Raw genomic sequence first — 21818 nt, 5'->3', positions numbered from 1 at the left:
TGCCGGGTCGGGGTCCCCGCATGATTTGGGGGGTGCATTGGGGTCCACTGATATAGAATACCTTAAGTAAGCCATGCCAAGCCATGACGAGGCCCATAGGGCAGGAGCCTATCTCCGTTTCTGTAGCGTGAGGCAGCTTGATGTACAAGTACACCCCCTGGACATGATGTACACATACTGTACACCCCTTGGATATGGCCTAGTATGACTTACCCCAATCCAACCCTTGATGTTGAGTGCCAAGCAGGGAGGCACTGGGCCAAAGTTTTGGAGTCTTTGGTACTGTATGACCCTGCCGGGGGATCGAAGCCCGACCTTCCATGCAGTCTTCCAAGGCCACTGAGCTGGTCCGACTAGCATCTCTGGGTATAAAGAAGACAATTGTTGAAGACAATTAACACCTCGTTGAGATGTCTGCTGCGAATGGGCTGCCAGGATGTCTGATGCTGTGATCTGTAATGCTGTTTTTCTGCTCGAATATTCCTCAACACATTGTCAACACTTCACCCTGACCAGATGGTAATATTTTCCATGAAAGAAAGATTTGAACAATTTAGAAAAAATGTGAACAACATATTATTATATTCTCTTATGACACTAGATATTTTCAGATTTGTTGGGTGCTTGACACCACAATGTTGAGAAATGTTTTTTTCCCCCTCTATCGATTACTCACCCCATGGAGACTTGAATTCATGGATATTTGTGTTGCATTCCTAAGCCAATAATTTGATGACTAGTGTTTCCAGTAGGAGACACATTTAAGGAGACCCTTTTTGTCTCCTACCGGAACCGCTGCTGGTCATCACATTTTTGGTGTGATGACCAAAAGTCTCCATTGGGGTGAGAAATAATCAATAGGAAAAAAAAGTCATTTTGGGGATGAACGATCCCCTTAAGGTCAGGAGTCAGGACCATCCTTGACCTCAGCAACCTCTTTACTGAGAGTTCACAGTACTTCATCATTCCTCCTAATTCAGAGCCTGCCCAAAATTACCACTTTAAAGAGAGCACGGTCTATAAACCATGCTACAGTCACTAATGATTATACATAATTATTTTGCAAAGTCCTACATTACGTAACATATTATATATATATATATATATATATATATATATATATACACAGTAATATAGGCCGTCCCACGATGTACTGGCTGGTAACACTTAATCAAACCGATCGATTTAATCAATGACAAATAATTGATTTTCCAAAAAAAAAGAAAAAAAGAAAAGCATCGATAGTTGCTGCCATAGTATGTCCTCAATCTTATTTCAGACAGTATAACATCTTCAGCATAATTGTACACTGTAGCAAAACTAGTCCTTCTCCATGTGCTGTCTGACAATTTGCCCAAGTGCAAATATTTAAACAAGATAGCCTTCAACAGATAATAAGCAATACATGTAAAGTGCATACTGTCGGTCGATACTATGTCTTAAACTAGCCTTTGCATATGAGGACCTACTCTATTGACACCTGACAGGTCAATGTTCCACTGAGTTAAATGAACTATGGATTTTTCTGAGTAAACTGTATGGACCATGTCTTCTAGGGCACGTTCGGAAATGGCGCACCGAGCGCACTGTGCAATGCAGACTAATAGGCGAGTGCGCTCTGGTGCTGTATTTCCGAACGCGCCCTTATCTTTTACTGTAGACCAGTGGTTCCCAAACGGTGTGTTGTAAAGAAAAATCAATAAACATATGTTTAAAAGAAAAATGAAGCAGTCAGGAGTAATTCCAGGACAGTCTAAGATTATTCAAGATGAATTCATCATCCACTAAGTGATTTGCTCTGTGGACAAACTGTAGGTGACCTTTAAGTGCACTCTACTATAGTGCCTTACACTCAAAGAGTGTTATTGTGAATGACGGGGCTTGACTTCATTGACATATTATGTGAATGTGACCTTATCCTTCCTGGCTGGAATGAGGAGTGATGGTTGACGTTTTGCAACAGTAAAAGTTGGCTACTTTGGTTGTTTTAAAGTGAGCACCAGGGCAAGTTGGCAACAAATGTTACTGTAGAATTGTGTCGCTCACTGAAAATAATGTTTTTCAGGTGGAAATCAGATTTTTGTGAATGACTCAGATGTATAGTATGATATGGTATGGTATGATGAAGTATAAATGACAAAAAAATTGCCATAAGGCTTACACGTGGGCTGTCAGACCGCATAGCTTTCTGATGTTTTGCAGCTGAATATATTTAATCTCCATACAGTACCTTCTCTTCTCCACTGACAAGAGGTCTGGGGGCAAATGCTGGTCACCGCATTGTTTGATGACTGTCAAGAGGGTGGAGGACAGGTTAAAGAGCACAGTCTGTTGTGGGCAGAATGTGGGGTGGGAAGCAGAAAATGTTGAGGATGATGTCACAGAACCCTGCCTGAGTGACTTCCATGCCGATTTCGACTGATTGTCTTGCCTGTATAGTGTCAACCAGGTAACTTGCAGGGAACTTGAGAGTATACTGGTCCTATATTTTGTTATTTTTGGGGAGAACTGCACGTCATTTCTGGGGAGAATTGTAACCAAAAAAGGAACTTGGGTAACGCATGTCGGCCGGTGGGTGCTTGGCTATAAAGAGGCTTCAGTTCAAAAAGGTATAGGCCGCACACCAAAGCAGGTATAAGGTACAATCAATCAATCAATCAATCAATACTGACAGCTGTTCGACCCGTTCAGGTCATGTGAAAATGCACACCAGTTTACTTCCTTAGTTCCTAGAATTGTAACCAGAACATGAACAGAAACCATCCCCCGGTTTACAATTACCAATGTGTAATCAGTCATGAATAATGAGGTGCCCAGTTAGCATTCAGTGAACAACATTTACAGCAGATGCATCTTTTGCCCTCGACAATGCTTCCTAAAATACAAGATTTATCCTGTACTGTGACTTGACAACCAAGGTGACTTTGCAGTGTTGTTGGGACAGGCAGTCATCCCTCTTGTAACACATACTGCTCCCATGATGTTCCTTGAGTTTATGTGCCATATAAATCATGCACATATAAAATGAAAAGGGCCTAAGTTAATCACTCTCCATCAATGATAAATCATAAAAGATGTTGATGAATAATTCTGGTAAATAAAGTAAATAACTACTATTGTGTGTCTCTGTGCTCCTACACATTAAAGAGGAAGCAATGCTAAGATTATTACCACACCAAACCAAACATTTATCCCAAAGCCACGAGTAGCTCTGGTCCATAGCTCTAATGCAGTTGCATTTAGTGCTATTTTACCGATGACTTCCGGGGCTCGCATAAATGCAGACCAGCCTCTCGTCTTTAGTGTAAATAAAATAATGTTTTTGCTTCTTACCAAAACAAAGGCGGGTTGCGTCATTAGAAAGCCTACTTTCCTTAGTGGAAGCACTCTGAGCCCCCCCACCACACGTATAAAAGGTACTTTTTGGCCAGAAAGGGATTTTTACGAGGGTTTTCTCTTGGCAATATCGGTAGAGGGCGCAGTGGAGTAACTAAAAGTATTTTTTTCACGGTCACTGTATGATACACTACATACATAACATCTTAAGACATACAGTAAATGAAAATACCTTTGAAGAAAAGGCGAGATCGTTTGATAGATCCCAATCCAAATCCTGTAATGCTGTATCCCTTAGTGATACCCCAATCCAGAGGGTGTTTATAGCTGCCTCACTCTTGACATGTGAGCCATTTGTGCAGAGATGGAGATTTACTGAAGCAATCTGGCTTAAGAACCTCGCTCAAGGGCATAACAGCACTCCCCCACCTGTGAGTTTGACCTCCAGGTTACCAGTTTATTTCCCTGACCAGAATGATATATACTGCTGTTCTGCTGGTTCATTTGTTACTTGTCATTTGTGATACTGAAAAGGCTTGTATGGGAGGAGTTCACGCTCTATTCTGGGTTTGTATTTCATGCATGTATCTTTCCTAGTCTATCAGACTAGCAGATGGTTTAGAGACCTGCCGAAGTAGTATTTTCATCAAGCTTTTGGACTGTCATCAAACATCGTACCTAGATGCCCCGGTGGCATCATGTATAGGTACCCCAGTGGCATCTAGGTGGCTACAAGAGTTAGAGATTTCCACTGAAAAACAATAACTTAACATTTCCATGCTGTTCCAGATTGATTAAGTTTAAGCCTGAATTTGAGCGTATTAAGACATGATCTGACACAGCTGGGTTGTTTTAGTATGTTTATTATGAGAAACTACATATTTGTGCGTGTATAATTTATTTTCATTTTATGTGGGATATTGAGCCTACTATTATTAATTTTATAACTGCGCGTTTGTCTGTTTGTTTGTTTGTTTGTTTCATAACTTGATTCAGGGTATGCAGTTCCCTCCTTGCTGGAGTAGAATTATACGAGTTCTTACTTTTGATGCTGGCATACTAATCTGCATATATTTTTTGTACCTCTCGTCCTGTAACTACAGAGATAGTATAGTATAGTATATGTCGATACATTGTCTTTTGTTATGTCCTATATGGGTGTTTCACATAAAATGTAAGTATGCCATTATTTAATGTATATGCCCTGAAATCAAACAACTGAGGGAAAAAAATAGCATTAGTTTTGAAATAATAATTCAAGCATCTAAACCTGCAAGTTTGTAGATCTGCTATTATTGCATTTTCATTTTTGAACATTTTGGAATTTTTTAACACAATTATTCTCTTCTGGTGTTCCCTGGCACAATTTATTTTTATATCAAACCGCAGCCAAATAATGCAATACATAATAATATTAGGGTCCTTGACATGAAAATGTTTGAGGACCACTGCAATAGTTTACACGGTTTCAGATATCACTCATCTGCATTCATTGCTATATGCTGTAAACATGAGCAGTGAGCTAAGTGCTTCCGACAGAAATAAAAGGGAACTTGTAAAAGTCTCTCAGCCTTTTAAATTACACTGCCCACTGTGCCCAGCCTCCAATTCATACTCCAATAACAATATATTCTGTGTTTGACTCAGCCTGAAAAGGTCCTTGTAAAGTGAACCTGTGAGTCATCCATTATTCATGGTAATCAAGTGTTGCCATGCCTCACAGTCGACTAGATGTGAGGCATGACTCAAACTTCCCAGGATCCAATGCCAGGAATGTTCTGACCACTGGCAACTGGGTTTCAAGCCTGTTCTGCAAGCTTGTATGCTGTGTTGGTCAAAGAAGGGACACATGCTAAAGAAGAATGTGAATTCACTGCACTGCCGCCACCACATGGCCAAGATTTTCAGTGCATTGCAGGGTTTCTGATGAAGGCATGACCAAGAGGCAGGGAAGTGAGAGGAACCCTTTTCTTTTTTCCAGGTGCTTGAAAAGCGCCTACTACATTTGCTAGTACGATCTAGTAGCGACCGTAGTGGAGACTTTTCATGATTGGCTGCCTTTGAAGACGCAGCAACATGAGCCAGCACACAAATTGAACATAGATGTTCATAAACGAGAGCTTGCTGCAGCTGGCAGTCATTCTTGTTTATTTTTCTCAGCTTTAAGCTAAATTAGGGTGATAACAGCCACAGTAATGATTTTGTTTCAAGATAAGTATTTGTCCGTCGTTTATTTTTTGTTGCTATAATTCCCGGGGGTGGGCAACTTTGACGATGGAGAGGGCCATTATATTTCCATACTCACTCCCTATAGGGCCATATATTTCTGTTGTAGCAAAAATAGCCGATCTACAAGCTCAAAACGTGTCGCACTTTGACACGTTTTGAGCTTGTAGATCGGCTATTTTTTGCTATATTCGAATTGAAATCTTGAATTATTTTTTGCAATCTTTGAATTGGAATCCTGAAAATTAACATTTTTATGTAATTTCAAATGCCTTTAATTATACTTGTGTTGAGCATTGAGCTACTAATTTAGACTGAAGTAATTAAAGCTGGTCATGTTTGCATGTTGTGGAATTGTAAACAGCTGAAACCATCAGTATTCTGACATTAACCTGAGGGCCGCATTAAGTGAAGGTGCGGTCCGCATGTGGCCCCCGGGCCGCCAGTTGCCCACCCCTAAGGCTCATACATACTCCAGTTATAGGTGATAAGTTATCACCTATCACTGTCACCTTCATAACGAGCCGAGGCCATCATACTCGCGTTGATGTCCTTAAAAACAGAGTGTCCACTGTGATAGTCGATCACCGCGGCGAATGATGTCCAGGGGATGTACTGCGGCAGGTGTGGTATGCAGTCGCTCTACGGTGTACCGCACTGTTGTGACGAAGAGAGTTGAGCCAGAAGGCAAAGCTCTCTGTCTACCGAGCAATCTTCCTTCCTAGTCTCACCTATGGTCATGAAGTGTGGGTCATGACCGAAAGAATAAGGTTGCGAATACTATCAGCCGAAATGAGTTTTCTTCGACAGGTGGTGACAAAGTGCAGTCCAATCACATTCTTTAGCATTTGAATCCTAAGAGATCCTGTCCATCTGTCCCCGATAGCCATGTTCCTATCATTATCAACATTCTCCAATCAGGCGCCTTAGATCTGGAGTTTTTAGCTGCTACATTAATGTCCTTCTAGGTTATTTTACGATCTGCCTTCAATGGTTTTATGCACTGTGGTGAATTTGGCGTCACCCCTCTTGTGTTTATTCCATCTAGATATCTCTGTGACATTGACATCACTTTCAAACCCATCGTTTCCTATCGTTTTTCCTCAAAAACGAATGTCCTCTGCTCTGGTCTACATATACAGATGCCCCTAATAGAGACTGCCATGCATGTTAAATTCTTATGACCAGTAAGACGCGCAAACGCGGGAAGCGAACGCAGCTCATACATTTGTTTTTTTTTAAGATTTATTTTTAAGTTATTTTCTTTTTAAGTCAAGTTATTTTTAAGTTAAGTTTTTAACTTAGCCATAACCATATAAGGAGTCCCCAAAGCAGCTACACGTCCAAATATGGAGTGTGTTGCATCAATCACAAACAAATCACTCAGCTCCATATATGGGCACAAAGGGGGGACACACGGACACACAGACAGACATGATCTGCTAGGTCTCATAGTAAGTGCTCACTGCGTTCGCAATCACTGCGTTCGCAAATATTTTTCAACATAAGACGATTATGCTAAATTGCTGTGATTATTTATCAAGAACGGAAATTAGGGGATTATATAATCATTGTGACATTGTGACTTTGACAGCAGCAACTGTCACAATTCCATTCCACTCATTAAACGGTTATCTTCATTGTGTGGAAATCTTTAAGGCCCTAAATCATACCCCAGAAAGCATGTGTGTCTATTTCAAGCAGTGTTTTTTACCTGGTAGTGACGTTATAACAGGATAAACTGTCACAATTCCACTGTCCCCTATTGAGAAGTACAGGTTCAGAATGAACAGAACCAGAGGCTGAGTTTATTCAACATGTTAACTTAAAATATATAAGTTAAAATGCTCGCCACATATTGCCCCCAAGGCCAACATCCTCAGAGATGAATAGCACTTTAACTATATTGCACTTTGAATACATCAGCACTGTTGTATGCTCTTTTTTACTTTGTTTAATGTTTTGCTTTGACTCTTTTTAATGTGTCTATTGTTTTTAACATCATGAGTTGTGGAGAACGGCATTTTGCTCCCCTGTATGCCCAGTGTATATTGTGGAAGTGACAATACAATCTGATTGATTGAAATACAGAAGGGAAAGGCTCTAGTCTAGGGAATCATGATCCTAAAAGTAGGACTGAGCCCAAGGGCAGGTGATATAGGGTGAAGTTCAGGGCCTACTGAACTAAACTATACACAGCAAATAAAACAAATCAACAATCAACAATATAAATAGGAAAGCAAATAAAGTACCGGTATATGTGATATTAATTAATGTCCTCAACACCACTATGCATAATGGCCCAACAAACACTCTGACAAAGCCCTGCAGTGTCAAATACAATATGGCTCTGTGAATAGATAGTGAATAAATAGAGACCACATAATACATCTGGTTACCCCTCAATACAAATTCATTACATTATACAAAATATAGCAACATGACAAAAATACAAAATATCAAAACCTACCAATACACTCAAGGCTCCACCTGAATATCCAGGAAAGGACCTGGACGCGCTGCAAGTACAGAGGATAAATTAGGCTAAACAGTTGACTAACATTGTCCCCATGTAAAAAATAAAAAAGAACATTCACCTGGCCTACCCTTTACTAACGTTTCCGAGGCTAACCCTTTACTGACTCTGGCTGTAAAACCTGCCTTCCCTATTAGGGTCTTCTGCCCCATCCGTATATATTTGGAGGTGATGTTTCCAGGTGCTTTGCAACCTTTTAGCTACCATGTCACTATAGTAGGTGCTGCCCTGATCAATATTTGTTTGAGGTTTTCTTACCAAGTAGGCTGTGTACACCTCGTGCCTCCAGGTCCCCAACAAACACTCAAATCAGGCTTCTGGCCAAAGACGAGGCCTCTTCTTCTTCTTCTTCTTCTTCTTCTTCTTCTTCTTATTTTTGTTTTACGGCAGTTGGCAACCAGTTTATGGTGCATTACCGCCATCTAGTGATCCAGCTCTTGGATCAAGTAAGAATCCTCTCCTGAGGCCCAACCCATACCCATACACACACACACACACACACACACACACACACACACACACACACACACACACACACACACCCCTAACTAAACTATATCCTGTCAAACACTCCTGTTTCCCTTAAGAACTCTAATAGAATTTTTACATGTCTTCTTTCCAATGAGGCCTCAAACCTGGTCAACTCTTTTATGCAATACCCTTAAAGGGGCAGTGCTACATGAGTTCATCTTTAAGGGCCTATCTAAATCATACCTCAGAAAGCACAAGTGACTATTTCAAACAGTGTTTTTTTTTGTTTGTTTGTTGTTGTTTAGGCTCTGTGGGTTGACTCCTGTCCGGGCCCCTCTTACGTCTCACCAGGTCCACTCCTGCTCTCACCAGCTGCAGCCAGGACCTGTGCGAGTGTGCGTTGCACCAAGGGTCCCAGCACCAAACACTTCATTCAGGAGAGGGGTGGATTCCTAAGCCGCAATGGTTCCGCGGACTACACCTGAGCAGCAAGGTGGTGCTGCAGCCTGCAGGCTCCGCTTGCGGCTTGAGTAGCACTCCTAAAGGCCGCACCGAGGGCTTTTGGGCTTCCTCCTCACGGAGGACACCTTGTGCTCACCCGGGTGCCGTCTACATTCCGGCTGTCACCCGTCTCTCTGGTGACTATACCTGGTTTGTCACATAGTCCATTCCTATGAGTCACAGAAATAGAATAACTATAACAAAAAACAGGAACAGGGAACAGGGAACAGGGAACAGTCCCTGCAAGATGACGGCTTGCTGAGACCAGCTGCTATAAAGTCATGGAGTTTTAGTTCCATTGCTCCCCTTTCAGATTTGTCCCTGAATCCAAATTCTGACTTACTAACTTAGCTAACTAAGCCTCTGCATGGCAGGGGCGTCCTCCTCCCTGAGCCAAGCTTGCGCCTGACCGCATACCTGTTGTGTAGGATTGATGTTGGTAATCGAAGCACAAAGTAAATAATTTCAGTACAGTTATTTTTAACTCAGTACAGAGTTATTTTTCAACCGAACTAGTTAGACATTTGAATTATCTTGTGGAGCTGAGTCTGTGGACCAACATCACCACACCGCAATGTCACACTCACAGCAGGCCCCAGTGGCACTTCTGGTAAGACATCATTTAAATGGTTAGTTAATGGAGCTACTGTTATTCTTATTAGTGATTAATGAGTGCAGAGTGTCTGATAATCTCCTAGAATTTGAAATGTGTGTTTTATAGGTCTATGAAACATAAGAAACATAACCAGAAGCATTTAGAAATGTAATGTTAATCGGCATGTTTTAAATAAACTGTGTAGTTTAGGTCAATGTTACACGGTTTAACATGTTATTACTTTAAAATCCCCAAAAATGTCCTACTTGCCCTATAGTCTACAATGTTAATCAGTAAACAGAAGAACCAATTTGGATGAGATATAAAATGTGATTCATATATCTCTGCTGTCTGGAGGAAACCTCATAACTCCAAAATGTTCATTGTTCAGGAAATGAGAAATATACATTTGTAAGGAAATGAAGAAAACCAATTTTTTAAACAATGCAATACTGCCTCATCAAAGTTGGTGTTGTGACTTTAGATATTGTCAATTACTTGCATGAGAAGGAGAGGTGGTGGAGTTAGTTGTTTTAGCAGACAGTTTGAGGGTCCAATGGAGTTAAGAGGTTTTGTCCCAAGGGGTTTTAACTACTTTCCATTGGTTCAATATTTTCGAAACAACACACAGACACAGGGTGTTCAATAGCACTGATTTTTTAACCTAAAGAATTGAGTTATGCGGTTTCCTCCGGACAGCAACGAATATATATACATATTTTGCACTTATGGTTAATTTTCACAGTTACAGTACCCTGTCATAATTGCTGCAATTTTCATCTGTGGCATCGGAGGGACATTCCAGTATGGCTTTCATATATCTGTTATGACTTCACCTTCTTCTGTAAGTACAACATTCACGTTAAAACACCTATTTTGATTACTTTTAGAAGTTTTAGTTAAGGGTTTGAGGTCAGATGTAGAGTTGCTGGCCGGCTCCATACATGCAAATCTAGGTGATGATCCAGTCTTCTCCATGTATGGCTATCCAGGGTTTGATGAGGTCAGTTTCGTGATCTTCATATATGGAGTGTGTCACGAGGCGTGACGGACTGACGGCCATATATGGAAGCGTGAAGTGTCATGAGGCGTGACAGACTGACAACCATATATGGATGGACGGACGGACGGACGGACGGACGGACGGACTGACTGACGGACAGACTGACATGTTTTGCAGGTTTTCATAGTAATCTGAGACCTACGGTTGCAAATAATCCACCAATGATTATGTAATTGATGGCAAGACTTCTTTTGTAGTTTATAATGGAGCTGGTGAACATAACATGCATGCAGCGATATGGACTCGCCTTAGAGACGTGGCATATCTCTATCATTTGGTCCTTCCTTGTCTCAATCTACTGCATTGGGGGACTAGTGGGGTCCCTGTGTGCTGGTCCACTGTCAGCAAACTATGGCAGGTGAGTACATTTAGTAGTGTATTTCTTTGAAGGACTATGGTATGGTCGTCAGCAGAGCAGTTGAGACGAATAACAGTCAAAAGGTCCACACTAATTATCCATAATGTATAAATGATGGATTAGGGGTCAGGATTAGGGGTGGAGGGGTCAGAATATTTTTTTGATTTAGACTGTTATTCGTCTCAACTGCTTAGGGAAACATGCGCATTATCTTTTAGTTATTAATTCTTTTCTAATACATTTAGAAACGTATGTTTTGCCTCTCATCACCAGTTTGTCCTTTACACTCCTTTGCACCTGCCAGAAAGCAATGCATGTTGCTGAACAATCTCGTGGCCATCGGCGGAGCCGTTTTGTTAATGCTGAGCAAAGCAGCCACGTCCTTTGAGATGATCATGGTTGGTCGCTTCCTCTGTGGCATCAATGCAGGTAGGTAGACCCAAGGGAAAACTCATTACTCCTTATGTCCACATGGATGGCTGCTGCTCCATCAATCCTAGGCCCGCTGGCCGCCTTTACAGACATTCGATTTCCATTTAAACATGTGGCTATTATATTGCTTAGTCTCCGTATAGGTCATTAGTCAACTGGTTATTGATTATGGATGCGGGTCCCATAATGTATGACACTATGGTGTCTCCCCTAGGAGTGAGTCTGACTGTGCACAGCCTGTACCTGGTGGAAAGCGCCCCCAAGAGGCTGCGAGGCATGGTGGGTGTCAGTATTTCTACCTTTGTCTCCACGGGGAAGTTCTGTGGACAGCTGTTAGGGATCAGGTGAGGCTTCCGGCGTCATAGATACCGTCCAGTGTCTTTGAATGAGTCAGGTGGCATTGGGTTCAAGTGTCAGCTGACAGAATGTGTGATGGATTCAGTCCCAGTTGAAATATGATCTTTTTTTATTTTGCCTAAAGTTTTTCCTTCTTCTTTAAAACAGATAATGTTGTCTCCCACAAATTGGAAATGTTTCATCATCATAACGCAAAGCCTACATTATGTGGTTAAAAGCATTGAGTAAATGGAAAAGTTAACAAAATAATCATCTTAATTTCTGACACTAGCTTAGAACTGCAAAATTCCTGACACCCAAGAAAGGCTCTCTCTCTCTGTGTGTGTGTGTGTGTGTGTGTGTGTGTGTGTGTGTGTGTGTGTGTGTGTGTGTGTGTGTGTGTGTGTGTGTGTGTGCGTGCTTGCGTGTGTGCACAGTCTGTATGTGACCACATTGTAGCACTGGGGCAGCACACCTGTACCTGTTCAACTTCTACATGATGATTAAGATGATAATAAATGATGATGACGCTGCATGGTGTTTCTTGCAGTGAGCTGCTGGGGACACGGGACAGGTGGCCGTGGCTGCTCGGTTTCGGTGGCTTCGCCGCGGTGCTCCAGCTCCTCACCCTGCCCTTCCTGCCAGAGTCCCCCAAATACCTGCTGCTGGGCAGGGGAGACCGCCAGGGTTGTGAGAAAGGTTTGACCTGTTTTGTAAAGAGAACTTGTTATTATTCAAATACAAGTCAGTCTCTCTAATAGTTGACCGGATGGTATAAACCAGGGATATCTGGCTGCCACTTGGAATTAAGGTTACTTGATTGATTGGCATCAAAAAGCTCCTGTCAGCTCAAACCTACAATGCTGCACACACACACACACACACACACACACACACACACACACACACACACACACACACACACACACACACACACACACACACACACACACACACACACACAGGCACCACTAATTCACATCGCAGGATCACACTATGAGAACCACAGTGCACTTATGTTGAGAAAGCAAACACGGTTTGATTCAACTGGAGTTCTGTGTTCCTTGTCCTTCCTCCTCTATGCCCAGAAATGCAGTGTGATGTACAAGTACTGTACTTAGTTATAAGTACAACTTTGAGGTACTTTACTATTTCCAATTTTCAATACTTGTACATTCTAGTCCATTACATCTCAGAGGCAAATAGTGTACTACTCCACTACAATTATTTGAAAAGTAATTACTTAGTTACTTTGTAGATTTGTATTATTATTACGAAGCATACACATGAACCACTTCAACCCGATTCGGCCATTTGAACATAACGGATCTACAAGTTTGCGACGCGTTGTGAGCTCGTATTTTCCAAAGATGTTTAGACATGTTAGACATTTGAAAACTTGTGAAATGGGACATTATTCTGCATAATGAGTATACTGTAGGCTACTTTCACTTTTGGTACTTTAAGTACATTTTGATACCAATACTTTTGTACTTTCACTCAAGTAAATGTAGAATTCCGAACCTTTACTTGTAACAGAGTGTACATTGTAACATTGCAGTGTATTGATACTTTTATGTCAGTAAAAAAAAAGGAGTATAGCCTACATTTTGCACCACTGAAAAAAATGCAATGTTATTTGTAGTCTCATCCCCCCAGGGGTCATCGCCATGTTGGCTTGTGTTGGACATTTGTCAAAATCCCATTTTTGCCACTAATATGACCAGAAACACATAAATAGATAGCCCTGAATGACCATAAGAGGTCTGTAACTCTGAGTGTTCAAATGGAACCAAATGGACCCTAGCTTACCTGCAACCTGCAAAGACTCCATAAGGAGTAAAAATCTTTTCCACAGACATGACCAAGTCTTTGCCACGGTCACATTTGTCCATGTACGGACATGACACCACTGGTCTACTCCCCCCCCCCCCCCCCCCCCCCCCTCCTCTCCCCCAGCTCTTAGGAGGCTATGGGGCAACAAGGACTACAGCGTGGAGGTCGAGGAGATGTTTGAGGAGCATGTGGCATCGCAGGGGGTTCGCAACCACACGGTGATGGAGCTGATCTGTAACCCATCCTTACGCTGGCAGCTGCTTACCATCCTGGTGTGCTTCACCACACTTCAGCTCTGTGGCATCAACGCTGTGAGTCAGTCAGTCAGTCATGCTGGCCTACAAAGCAAATTAAATGGGCCTTAAGCCTTAATGCGTTCTCAATATTAATGGAAGGGAATGCATGGGGATAATGGAGTAATTTAAGATGTTTAATGCTTAATCATACAGAATTGTTAGACATTAAAACCCCTTGACCAACACAGCTGCTCACAAACCAATTCACTATTCACACTACCATATACAATAAATTATGTGATAAAAAAACACAAAATAATTATAAAGTGAAATGGACCATTTTGAGGGGTGGTGGTGCGGTGTTTGCAATTTGCATTTAGTCTAATAAAAGAACATGTTGTGTGATGCGATATGTGTGTCATGTAATATTATAGAATGTAATATGTAACCATGTAACTTAATGTATTGAATGTCATCTTCAGGTGTACTTTTATTCATTTGAGGTGTTCCGTGCTGCTGGAATCCAAACTCACCAGCTGCGTTATGCTGTATTAGGAATGGGGCTATGTGAGCTCACTACCTCTATAGCCTGTGTAAGTTCTACCACATTATCAATAATAATAATAAAACTGTATTTGAAACACATATACACCTTTCATGACATGAAATGCAGCTCAAATTGCTTTACAGAGCAATGGAGAAAAAATACAAAATAAAAGCAAGGCATAAAACATTAAAATAATAGCAGTAATGCAATACAGTGAGGACACGAATAACAAGGAATTTAAAAGATCAATTAAAAGCAAGAGTGTAGAAGTAGGTCTTGAGCTGTGCTTTAAAAATGTCTACAGAGGCTGCCTGTCGAAGGTACAGTGGGAGTTTGTTCCAGGCCGTCGGCCCGTAGAAGCAGAAAGCTGCTTCACTGTGTTTTTTAGTTGCCATTTTTTAGGCACAGCGAGCAGGCCAGCAGTGGAAGACCTGAGGGGGTTTGGGAAATATTTAGGCATGCAGGCAGTCATGTAGGTAGGAAGGCGAGAGACCATTGAGAGCTTTATAAAAGTAAAATAATTTTAAAATCAATCCTAAAGGCATAACTGTCTGTAAATGATCTTACATTTGGAGTTTAATCTATGGGGAATTATATTCTCCTAAAAAAAAATCTTGGTGAACCTATATAGCCTACATTATGCTAACAGCACCCCCATGTGGTTCACTGACTTCATTACCCATTAACCTTTTCGGTGACAAGTTTGAGAACTGCAGTGGTGGAAAGTATTTAAGTACTGTACTTAAGTACAGTTTTGAAGAAGAAGAAGAAGAAATGCGTTCTGGTAAATCATGTTTACCAAGGGTAACTCGACTAAGCATCAGATACTTGTTTACAGCAAGGCCCACATGGAGCATTTCATGGTAGAGGTTCAATGCCTTGTCCAAGGGCACTTCAACGGTGGTAATTTTAACGTGTCGGATCGCTGATTCGAACTGGCGACCTTCCGGTATCTAGACCGCTCCGCAATCCACTCGGCCACCGCTGCCTAAGTATTTGTACTTTACTTGAGTATATGCAATTTCTAGTACTTTTACTTCTACTCCACTACATCTCAGAGCCAAAATTTGTACTTTTACTCCACTACAATTATTTGAAAACTTTAGTTACTAGTTACGTTGGAGATTTAAATTTTGAACATAGATTAACCACTTCAACTAGCCTATACTGTATACATTTCGGCCATTTGAAAATAGCTGATCTACAAGCTCACAATGTGTCGCATTTTGTAAATGTACATATGAACTTGTGAAAAATGCAATATGACTTTTACTTTTAGTACTTTAAGTACATTTTGACGTGGATACTTTTGTACTTTTACTTGAGTACATTTTGAATACGGGACTTCTACTTGTAACGGAGTACATCTACATTGCATATTTACATACTTTTACTTAAGTAAAACAATTGCGTAAGCCTCACTCACACCTTTCGATCTAGGCCTCACTCACACCTTCGCAACAGACTGATGTATGCTTGTTGTATACAAAGGGTGTGATACATCTTGCCCCAATGCATTTCCAATGGGAGTCACATGGTTTGAACACAGCCGAAAGCCAGCTTGTAGTCCAAAATGTTGTATCAAACCATGTGACTTCCATTGGAAATGCATTGGGACGGCCATGACACTTACATCTTGCTTACATCTAGCATGCATCAATGTTGTATGCTAGATCGAAAGGTGTGAGTGAGGCAATAGCATACAACATTGATGCATGCTAGATGTAAGCATTTTGGACTACAAGCTGTTGTATGGCTTTCGGCTGCGTTTCGACTGCCCCCCTCCCCCTCATACAACACAAATGTTGTGTCAAACCATGTGACTCCCATTGGAAATGCACTGGGGCAAGATGTATCACACCCTTTGTGTACAACAAGCATTAGGATCAGTCTGTTGCGAAGGTGTGAGTGACTCACACCGATTCACGACACACATCACGACAATCACACCGACATCACGACACACATCGACTCATAAGCTTTTTCATGCACCCACTGGAACTGGTTACATGTCTTCTTTTTTGGCCTTCTTGCTGCAGTTCATAGTTATTGAGAGCACTGGGAAGAAGGTGCTCCTTTTCAGGGGATACATAGGCATGGCTATCGCCCTCGGCCTCCTCACCATCACGCTCTACCTGCAGGTAAACTCCCACCACACCGCATGATCTGCATATGCCAGGATTAATTCATCCATTTATCGCGCATTGCCAAGGCTTTTCCACTTTCAACCCTTATTTTGAAGAGCCAAATATCCGTAACCGGGTGTTACGATGACGTAATGCTGTGTGTGGTGTCTTGACCGGTTGTTGTTCTCTCGCTCAGTGCAGAAACAACCTGACTGCGAGTATCACAGCGCCTGCTGTCAGCCGTTGAAAAACCTTGTTTTCACCAGAAACGGCATTCATTGCGCCGATTTGGAGATACAGGCCATTGAAAGCAGCACATATAGGGCTGTATTTTGCGTGTCTTAAGTACCAGGTCTTATTCCCTAACTTGAGTAAACTAAAGACCTGGAGGCGTGATCAATGCCATTTGGCTATTCTGAGTGGCCAAAGAGCATTGATCACGCCTCCAGGTCTTTAGTTTACTCAAGTTAGGGAATAAGACCTGGTACTTAAGACACGCAAAATATAGCCCATAGAGTGCAAGTGGATGCACGCGCGCTCATCTTCAAAATGGCCGCGGCCACTGTCCCACTTCACACTATGATGCTAACGGGAGAGAGCTATCGATTCGTCCATCCCCAGTTAACCCCTGGGGGTCAAAAAACCTTAGGTTTTGTTTTTGGCTATAGGTGGCAAAGCCTTCATCCAATCAGGATAGAGAGGGGCCTTCCGCCAATCATGATCGAGCGGGGGCGGGCCTTGGTGTGCATGCTGTTGGCCTGTCGCGTATCCCCCCCACTGTAGTGCATGCATGTGCACGTCTTGTTACCGGGGCGGACCCAAATCACTGAATGCTCCTTTAACTATGAGAGTGTACAAATGTACAAATTTGTACACTCTCAGAGTCACAGACTCATATAAGGGTCCATTTGGTCCCGAACTATCATTTAGCTGTTGACCCCCCCTGGAACTCCTTCAAGGACCCCATGGGGGTCCCCGGACCCCACTTTTGGAACCACTGTATTAAGTAACTGACTTTGTCATTGTGACAGAATCAAATGTTGTCTTATTATCATGTTCAATGTTTGCTCCAGGGTCACGTCACCTGGATGCCATACTGTAGCCTGGCTTTCATCTTCATCTTTATCTTCTTCTTCTCCAGTGGACCTGGTACGTTTGTGACCTATACTGTACTCACTACATATTGTGAAACTTTCACATTTTATCAACCACTCAAGCGATACGTACTATTGATGGGAGATTTAATCTGCAAACACATCGGTATCGGCCGATCCGAGTTGTTTTTGGATCAATCGGTTCCGATTGTCTTTACAGATAAACAAGCCCAAAGTAACAGCTTGAACAGATCTACAAGCTCACAATATTAAATATAAGGTATTTAAGTTCAATCTGACTTGCCTAAGCCTGCAGTGCAGATACCCTGTTACCTGTATTTTTCAGACTGGACAAAAGTTTAAAAGAAATGTATACAGAATGAGATCATATCGACATTGATAATAATTATCAGACATCGATATCGGCCAAAATGTCTCATCAGCACATCCCTACTACGTACATATATTGTACATGACAAATAGTGACAATAGATCCCCTTTTAAAAAACATACAGTATATGTTGAAAGGTTTTAAATGTTGGGGAAATATTTTAAATATCTTTATTACATTTTTTTTCTTATAATTTTTATCCCACAGTCTTTGCAACCCATTTTTTCACCCTGTGTCAATTATCTAATGTAATCCTGGGCGCTACACTTCCTCTGCCAACCTGGGGGGGGGGGGGGCAGACTGATGCATGAGGAGTCCAAGCTGCTTCTTTTCACCTGACGGGGGAATTTCGCAAATATCATCACCTATTAACATGCCTTTTTCTCTTGCCTCTTCTAAGCTGGGGTGACAGCCCCGCTTCCAGGGGAAATCTTCACCCAGTCGTTCAAATCTGCAGGATACACCACTGCCTTCACCCTGAACTGGATGGGCCTGTTTCTGTTGGGGATGCTCTTCCCCCTGATAGTGGTGAGAAAACGCTCTGTAAATGTACAAAAGTATTTGCATCAAAATGTACTTAAAGTACTAAAAGTACCCATATCGCAGAATGTCCCATTTCACAAGTTCAAAAATCTTTTTTCAAATGGCCGAAATGTATATAGGGTTGAAGTGTCAGATTTTTTATATTCCATCCTGATTGGTTAAGATTGCCTTCAAAGTCCTGGGCTGAGTTTTCCGCCATGTTGCTTTTTTTTCTCCTCCGCACCTCACGCAAATTGGCACCATATCTCTGTAGTCATGATTCATGTCATCAAGATGTATCCGTCAGATATCTCATATTCCATTCCAATTAGCTATATGACTGCCTTCCATTTTGCACAAAATGCCACAAGCACTGCTGGAGCAATCAACAGATGAGAAACCTTGAACGCACACTCCCAGTAGGGCAGGCCAAGGAAGAATCTCCACTATGGTGCTTGCTTCCTAAGGCGCTTCCCTCTCTCTCTTATAGGGTGTTTCCCTGTCATCTATGGTGCTTCCCGATTGCTGTGAAACGTTGCACCCACCTTGGATTCTCACTCTCCATAAAGGCTATAGATTACATTTTATTCAAAACACTACATTTGCTACTACTCCTACAGATGTTGTCAAACTCATACACATTATCTCTGGGGGCAACCTGGCCTGGCGGAGACCATGTGCTCCGAGGTGCAACTCACATACTGTATAGACTCTAGCGAGTTGCGGGTTTAATTCCCAAGCCCAATGATTTTGCGGCGTGTCACCCTCACTCCCAGACTCTCTCTCTCTAGTCTGTTTCCTATACGTTCTCTCTCTCTGTTTCCTGTAAGCCCCAAAATATATATTTTAAGCTAAAGAAATCTTGGATTAGGACTATGAAAAATGCTAAACTATAATCAGGTCACAATCAATTCATCAAGTTGTCATTACCAACACGTTGCGCTGCTTATGTTTCCTCGTTATACTGAATGTATTCCATGTCTGCCTTGTTTTTCAGGAGCACTTGGACTACTTTTGCTTTCTCATATTCCTGTGTTTCTGCTTCCTCTCTGGGTTATTTGTGTGGTTCAATGTTCCAGAGACCAAGAATCGGACTGCCCTGGAGATCGCTGTAGAGTTCCAAAAGATGCACACAAAAACAGAATCATTGCAAAGAAGAAAATCCAATCTGCCAACAGCCAATGAAACACAGATATGTCAGACCCGACTCTAATGGGGCTGAATCACACATACAGGCTGTGTGTGCACTGTGCAGCATGCACTACTACAACATCAACCTTTTCTGGATCAGAGCCCACTTGAAAAGCTCAAAAGCATTTGCTGTCCATTTTCAGAGAATGTTTATTTTCATGATCAATGGATCAATGGAACTGACCTTACGTAGCATACGTTAAGTTCCTGTATAGCAGGATCACAGTGATTTTGTTCATGTTATATTACCAATAAGGACAGTGTTGCTTGCAGACGACGATAGCCGACCGACAGTCATAAATCAGGCTTCATTGTTCAGAACGAGACACATCTTTCTTTATAAATCAGATTTGAATTGAATTCCAAACGCACCTAGGAATGTGGTTCAAATCTAATTAGCAAAAATCAGTTTCCATGTGTTTTTCTCTTTTTCTTCTTCTTATTTTTTCCCCCCAGACTTGATAAAACCAATGTGATTCCAATCTGGATAAGCCAAACATCTGATTTGGACTTGCAGTGTGAACAGAGTCTTTGACTGTGCATGCACATGAGTTGCATGCCAATGCTGTTCAGTCTTTTCCCATATGACCGTAGGCCTACTGCTCAATGAATTTTGGCAAATATGCCAAACTTGCTTGAGTTTATTAGTAGCTCGCAGTAAGTCATTCTCAAGGTGCATGGTGTCAATTTAAACTTCGGCTCTCTGATGAATTCTCAACCATTGTTTTCTAGTTGTGCTTTTTTGGAGAATTCTAAAAGCATTATCAAAGTTGAGATTGTGTTTCTTCTTATCAGACAATCTGTGACTCTCATGGTGATTAGTGACAAGGGGATTTTACAGGCGTCACACCTCGTTTTTATAACCCCAGTAAAACAGGAAGTAATGCTACAGTCTACCACAATATCGACAACAAGAAACTATGAAGTGATGTTGATTGATTGATTGATTTAATAATTTATTAAAAGTTTGCAGGAAAAGAGTACAGGAAAGTTTAGTTCAATACAAGGTCTGCTAAAAGACCCAAGAAAGCCTATGACTTGTTTCCATTGGGATTCAATTCAATCGGAAAATGTTATTAGGATAGACTTTAGGTAATGACAATGATTTGAAACCTATGTGTGTTCTTGACGATCATCACAGGTGCAATTCAATTGACCCATGTCACTATTTTCCACAGACAGGTGCCAGGCAACAGCAGTCAGACAAGGTTGTCATGGCAGGGTAATTGTTATATAGAGCAGGTTATCAGGATGTTCTGGCCTTTGGCAAACAGACACTGGAGCGAACCTCAGGCTTTCTCAACACAAAACAATCACAAGGGAACGGGATGGAACTGTTAGCATTCCATTTCCAAAACAGTTAAGTCTGCAAACTGAAATACTAAATAGACAAGGCCTATACAAAATGAACATGCCATGCCATGCCTTACTTAACAAATACAAGTCACCTTTAGCATTTTTGCCCTTGGAGTTTTTTGTGTTATCCTTTTGTATAATCGCACCACCTATTTGCAACTGTTAATAAAGTATTCGATCAACCTACGGTTGTTAAACATGTGTTTCTTTAATTGTAGGCTATGTCAAGGATGAAAAGAGGCAAGCTCACAACTGTGATGGTTGTGCAAGATACTAGATCGGATATTTTCAAATTGCCAATATATATAAAGTGGTTAAACTGCTAGTAGCAGTCTGCTACTGTATAATAACTTATTGTACATGGACATTTTTGCCCTTGGAGTTTTTGTGTTATCCTTTTGTATAATCGCACCACCTATTTGCAACTGTTAATAAAGTATTCGATCAACCTACGGTTGTTAAACATGTGTTTCTTTAATTGTAGGCTATGTCAAGGATGAAAAGAGGCAAGCTCACAACTGTGATGGTTGTGCAAGCTTCTAGATTGGATATTTTCAAATTGCCAATATATATAAAGTGGTTAAACTGCTATAGTAGCAGTCTGCTACTGTAATAACTAATTGTACATGGACCCCATGGAACCCCTTCAAGGACCCATGACCATG

At 41.5% G+C, this 21818-nt stretch overlaps 1 protein-coding gene and 1 long non-coding RNA gene across 2 annotated transcripts in view; one reads left to right on the top strand and one right to left on the bottom strand.

Moving 5' to 3' along the window:
• The window catches only part of LOC308310198, a 200911-nt gene that overhangs the window by 66076 nt on the left and 113017 nt on the right, over window positions 1-21818 (bottom strand). The window lies entirely within an intron of this gene.
• On the top strand, window positions 9645-21289 carry slc2a11l (solute carrier family 2 member 11, like; the record flags this gene model as incomplete). Its single annotated transcript, XM_080756739.1, has 12 exons — window positions 9645-9680; window positions 10411-10509; window positions 10926-11086; window positions 11391-11515; window positions 11733-11862; window positions 12405-12553; window positions 13814-14001; window positions 14409-14519; window positions 16513-16614; window positions 17673-17748; window positions 18485-18612; window positions 19604-21289. 12 exons carry the CDS (start codon window positions 9645-9647, stop codon window positions 19817-19819), a joined length of 1521 nt encoding a protein of 506 aa, XP_080612865.1. The 3' UTR covers window positions 19820-21289.

This window comes from Protomyctophum bolini, assembly GCF_963924005.1.
Source record: "Protomyctophum bolini genome assembly, chromosome: 22".
In the NCBI taxonomy this organism is placed as follows: Eukaryota; Metazoa; Chordata; class Actinopteri; order Myctophiformes; family Myctophidae; genus Protomyctophum; species Protomyctophum bolini.
This window is presented reverse-complemented; position numbering and strand designations above follow the sequence as displayed.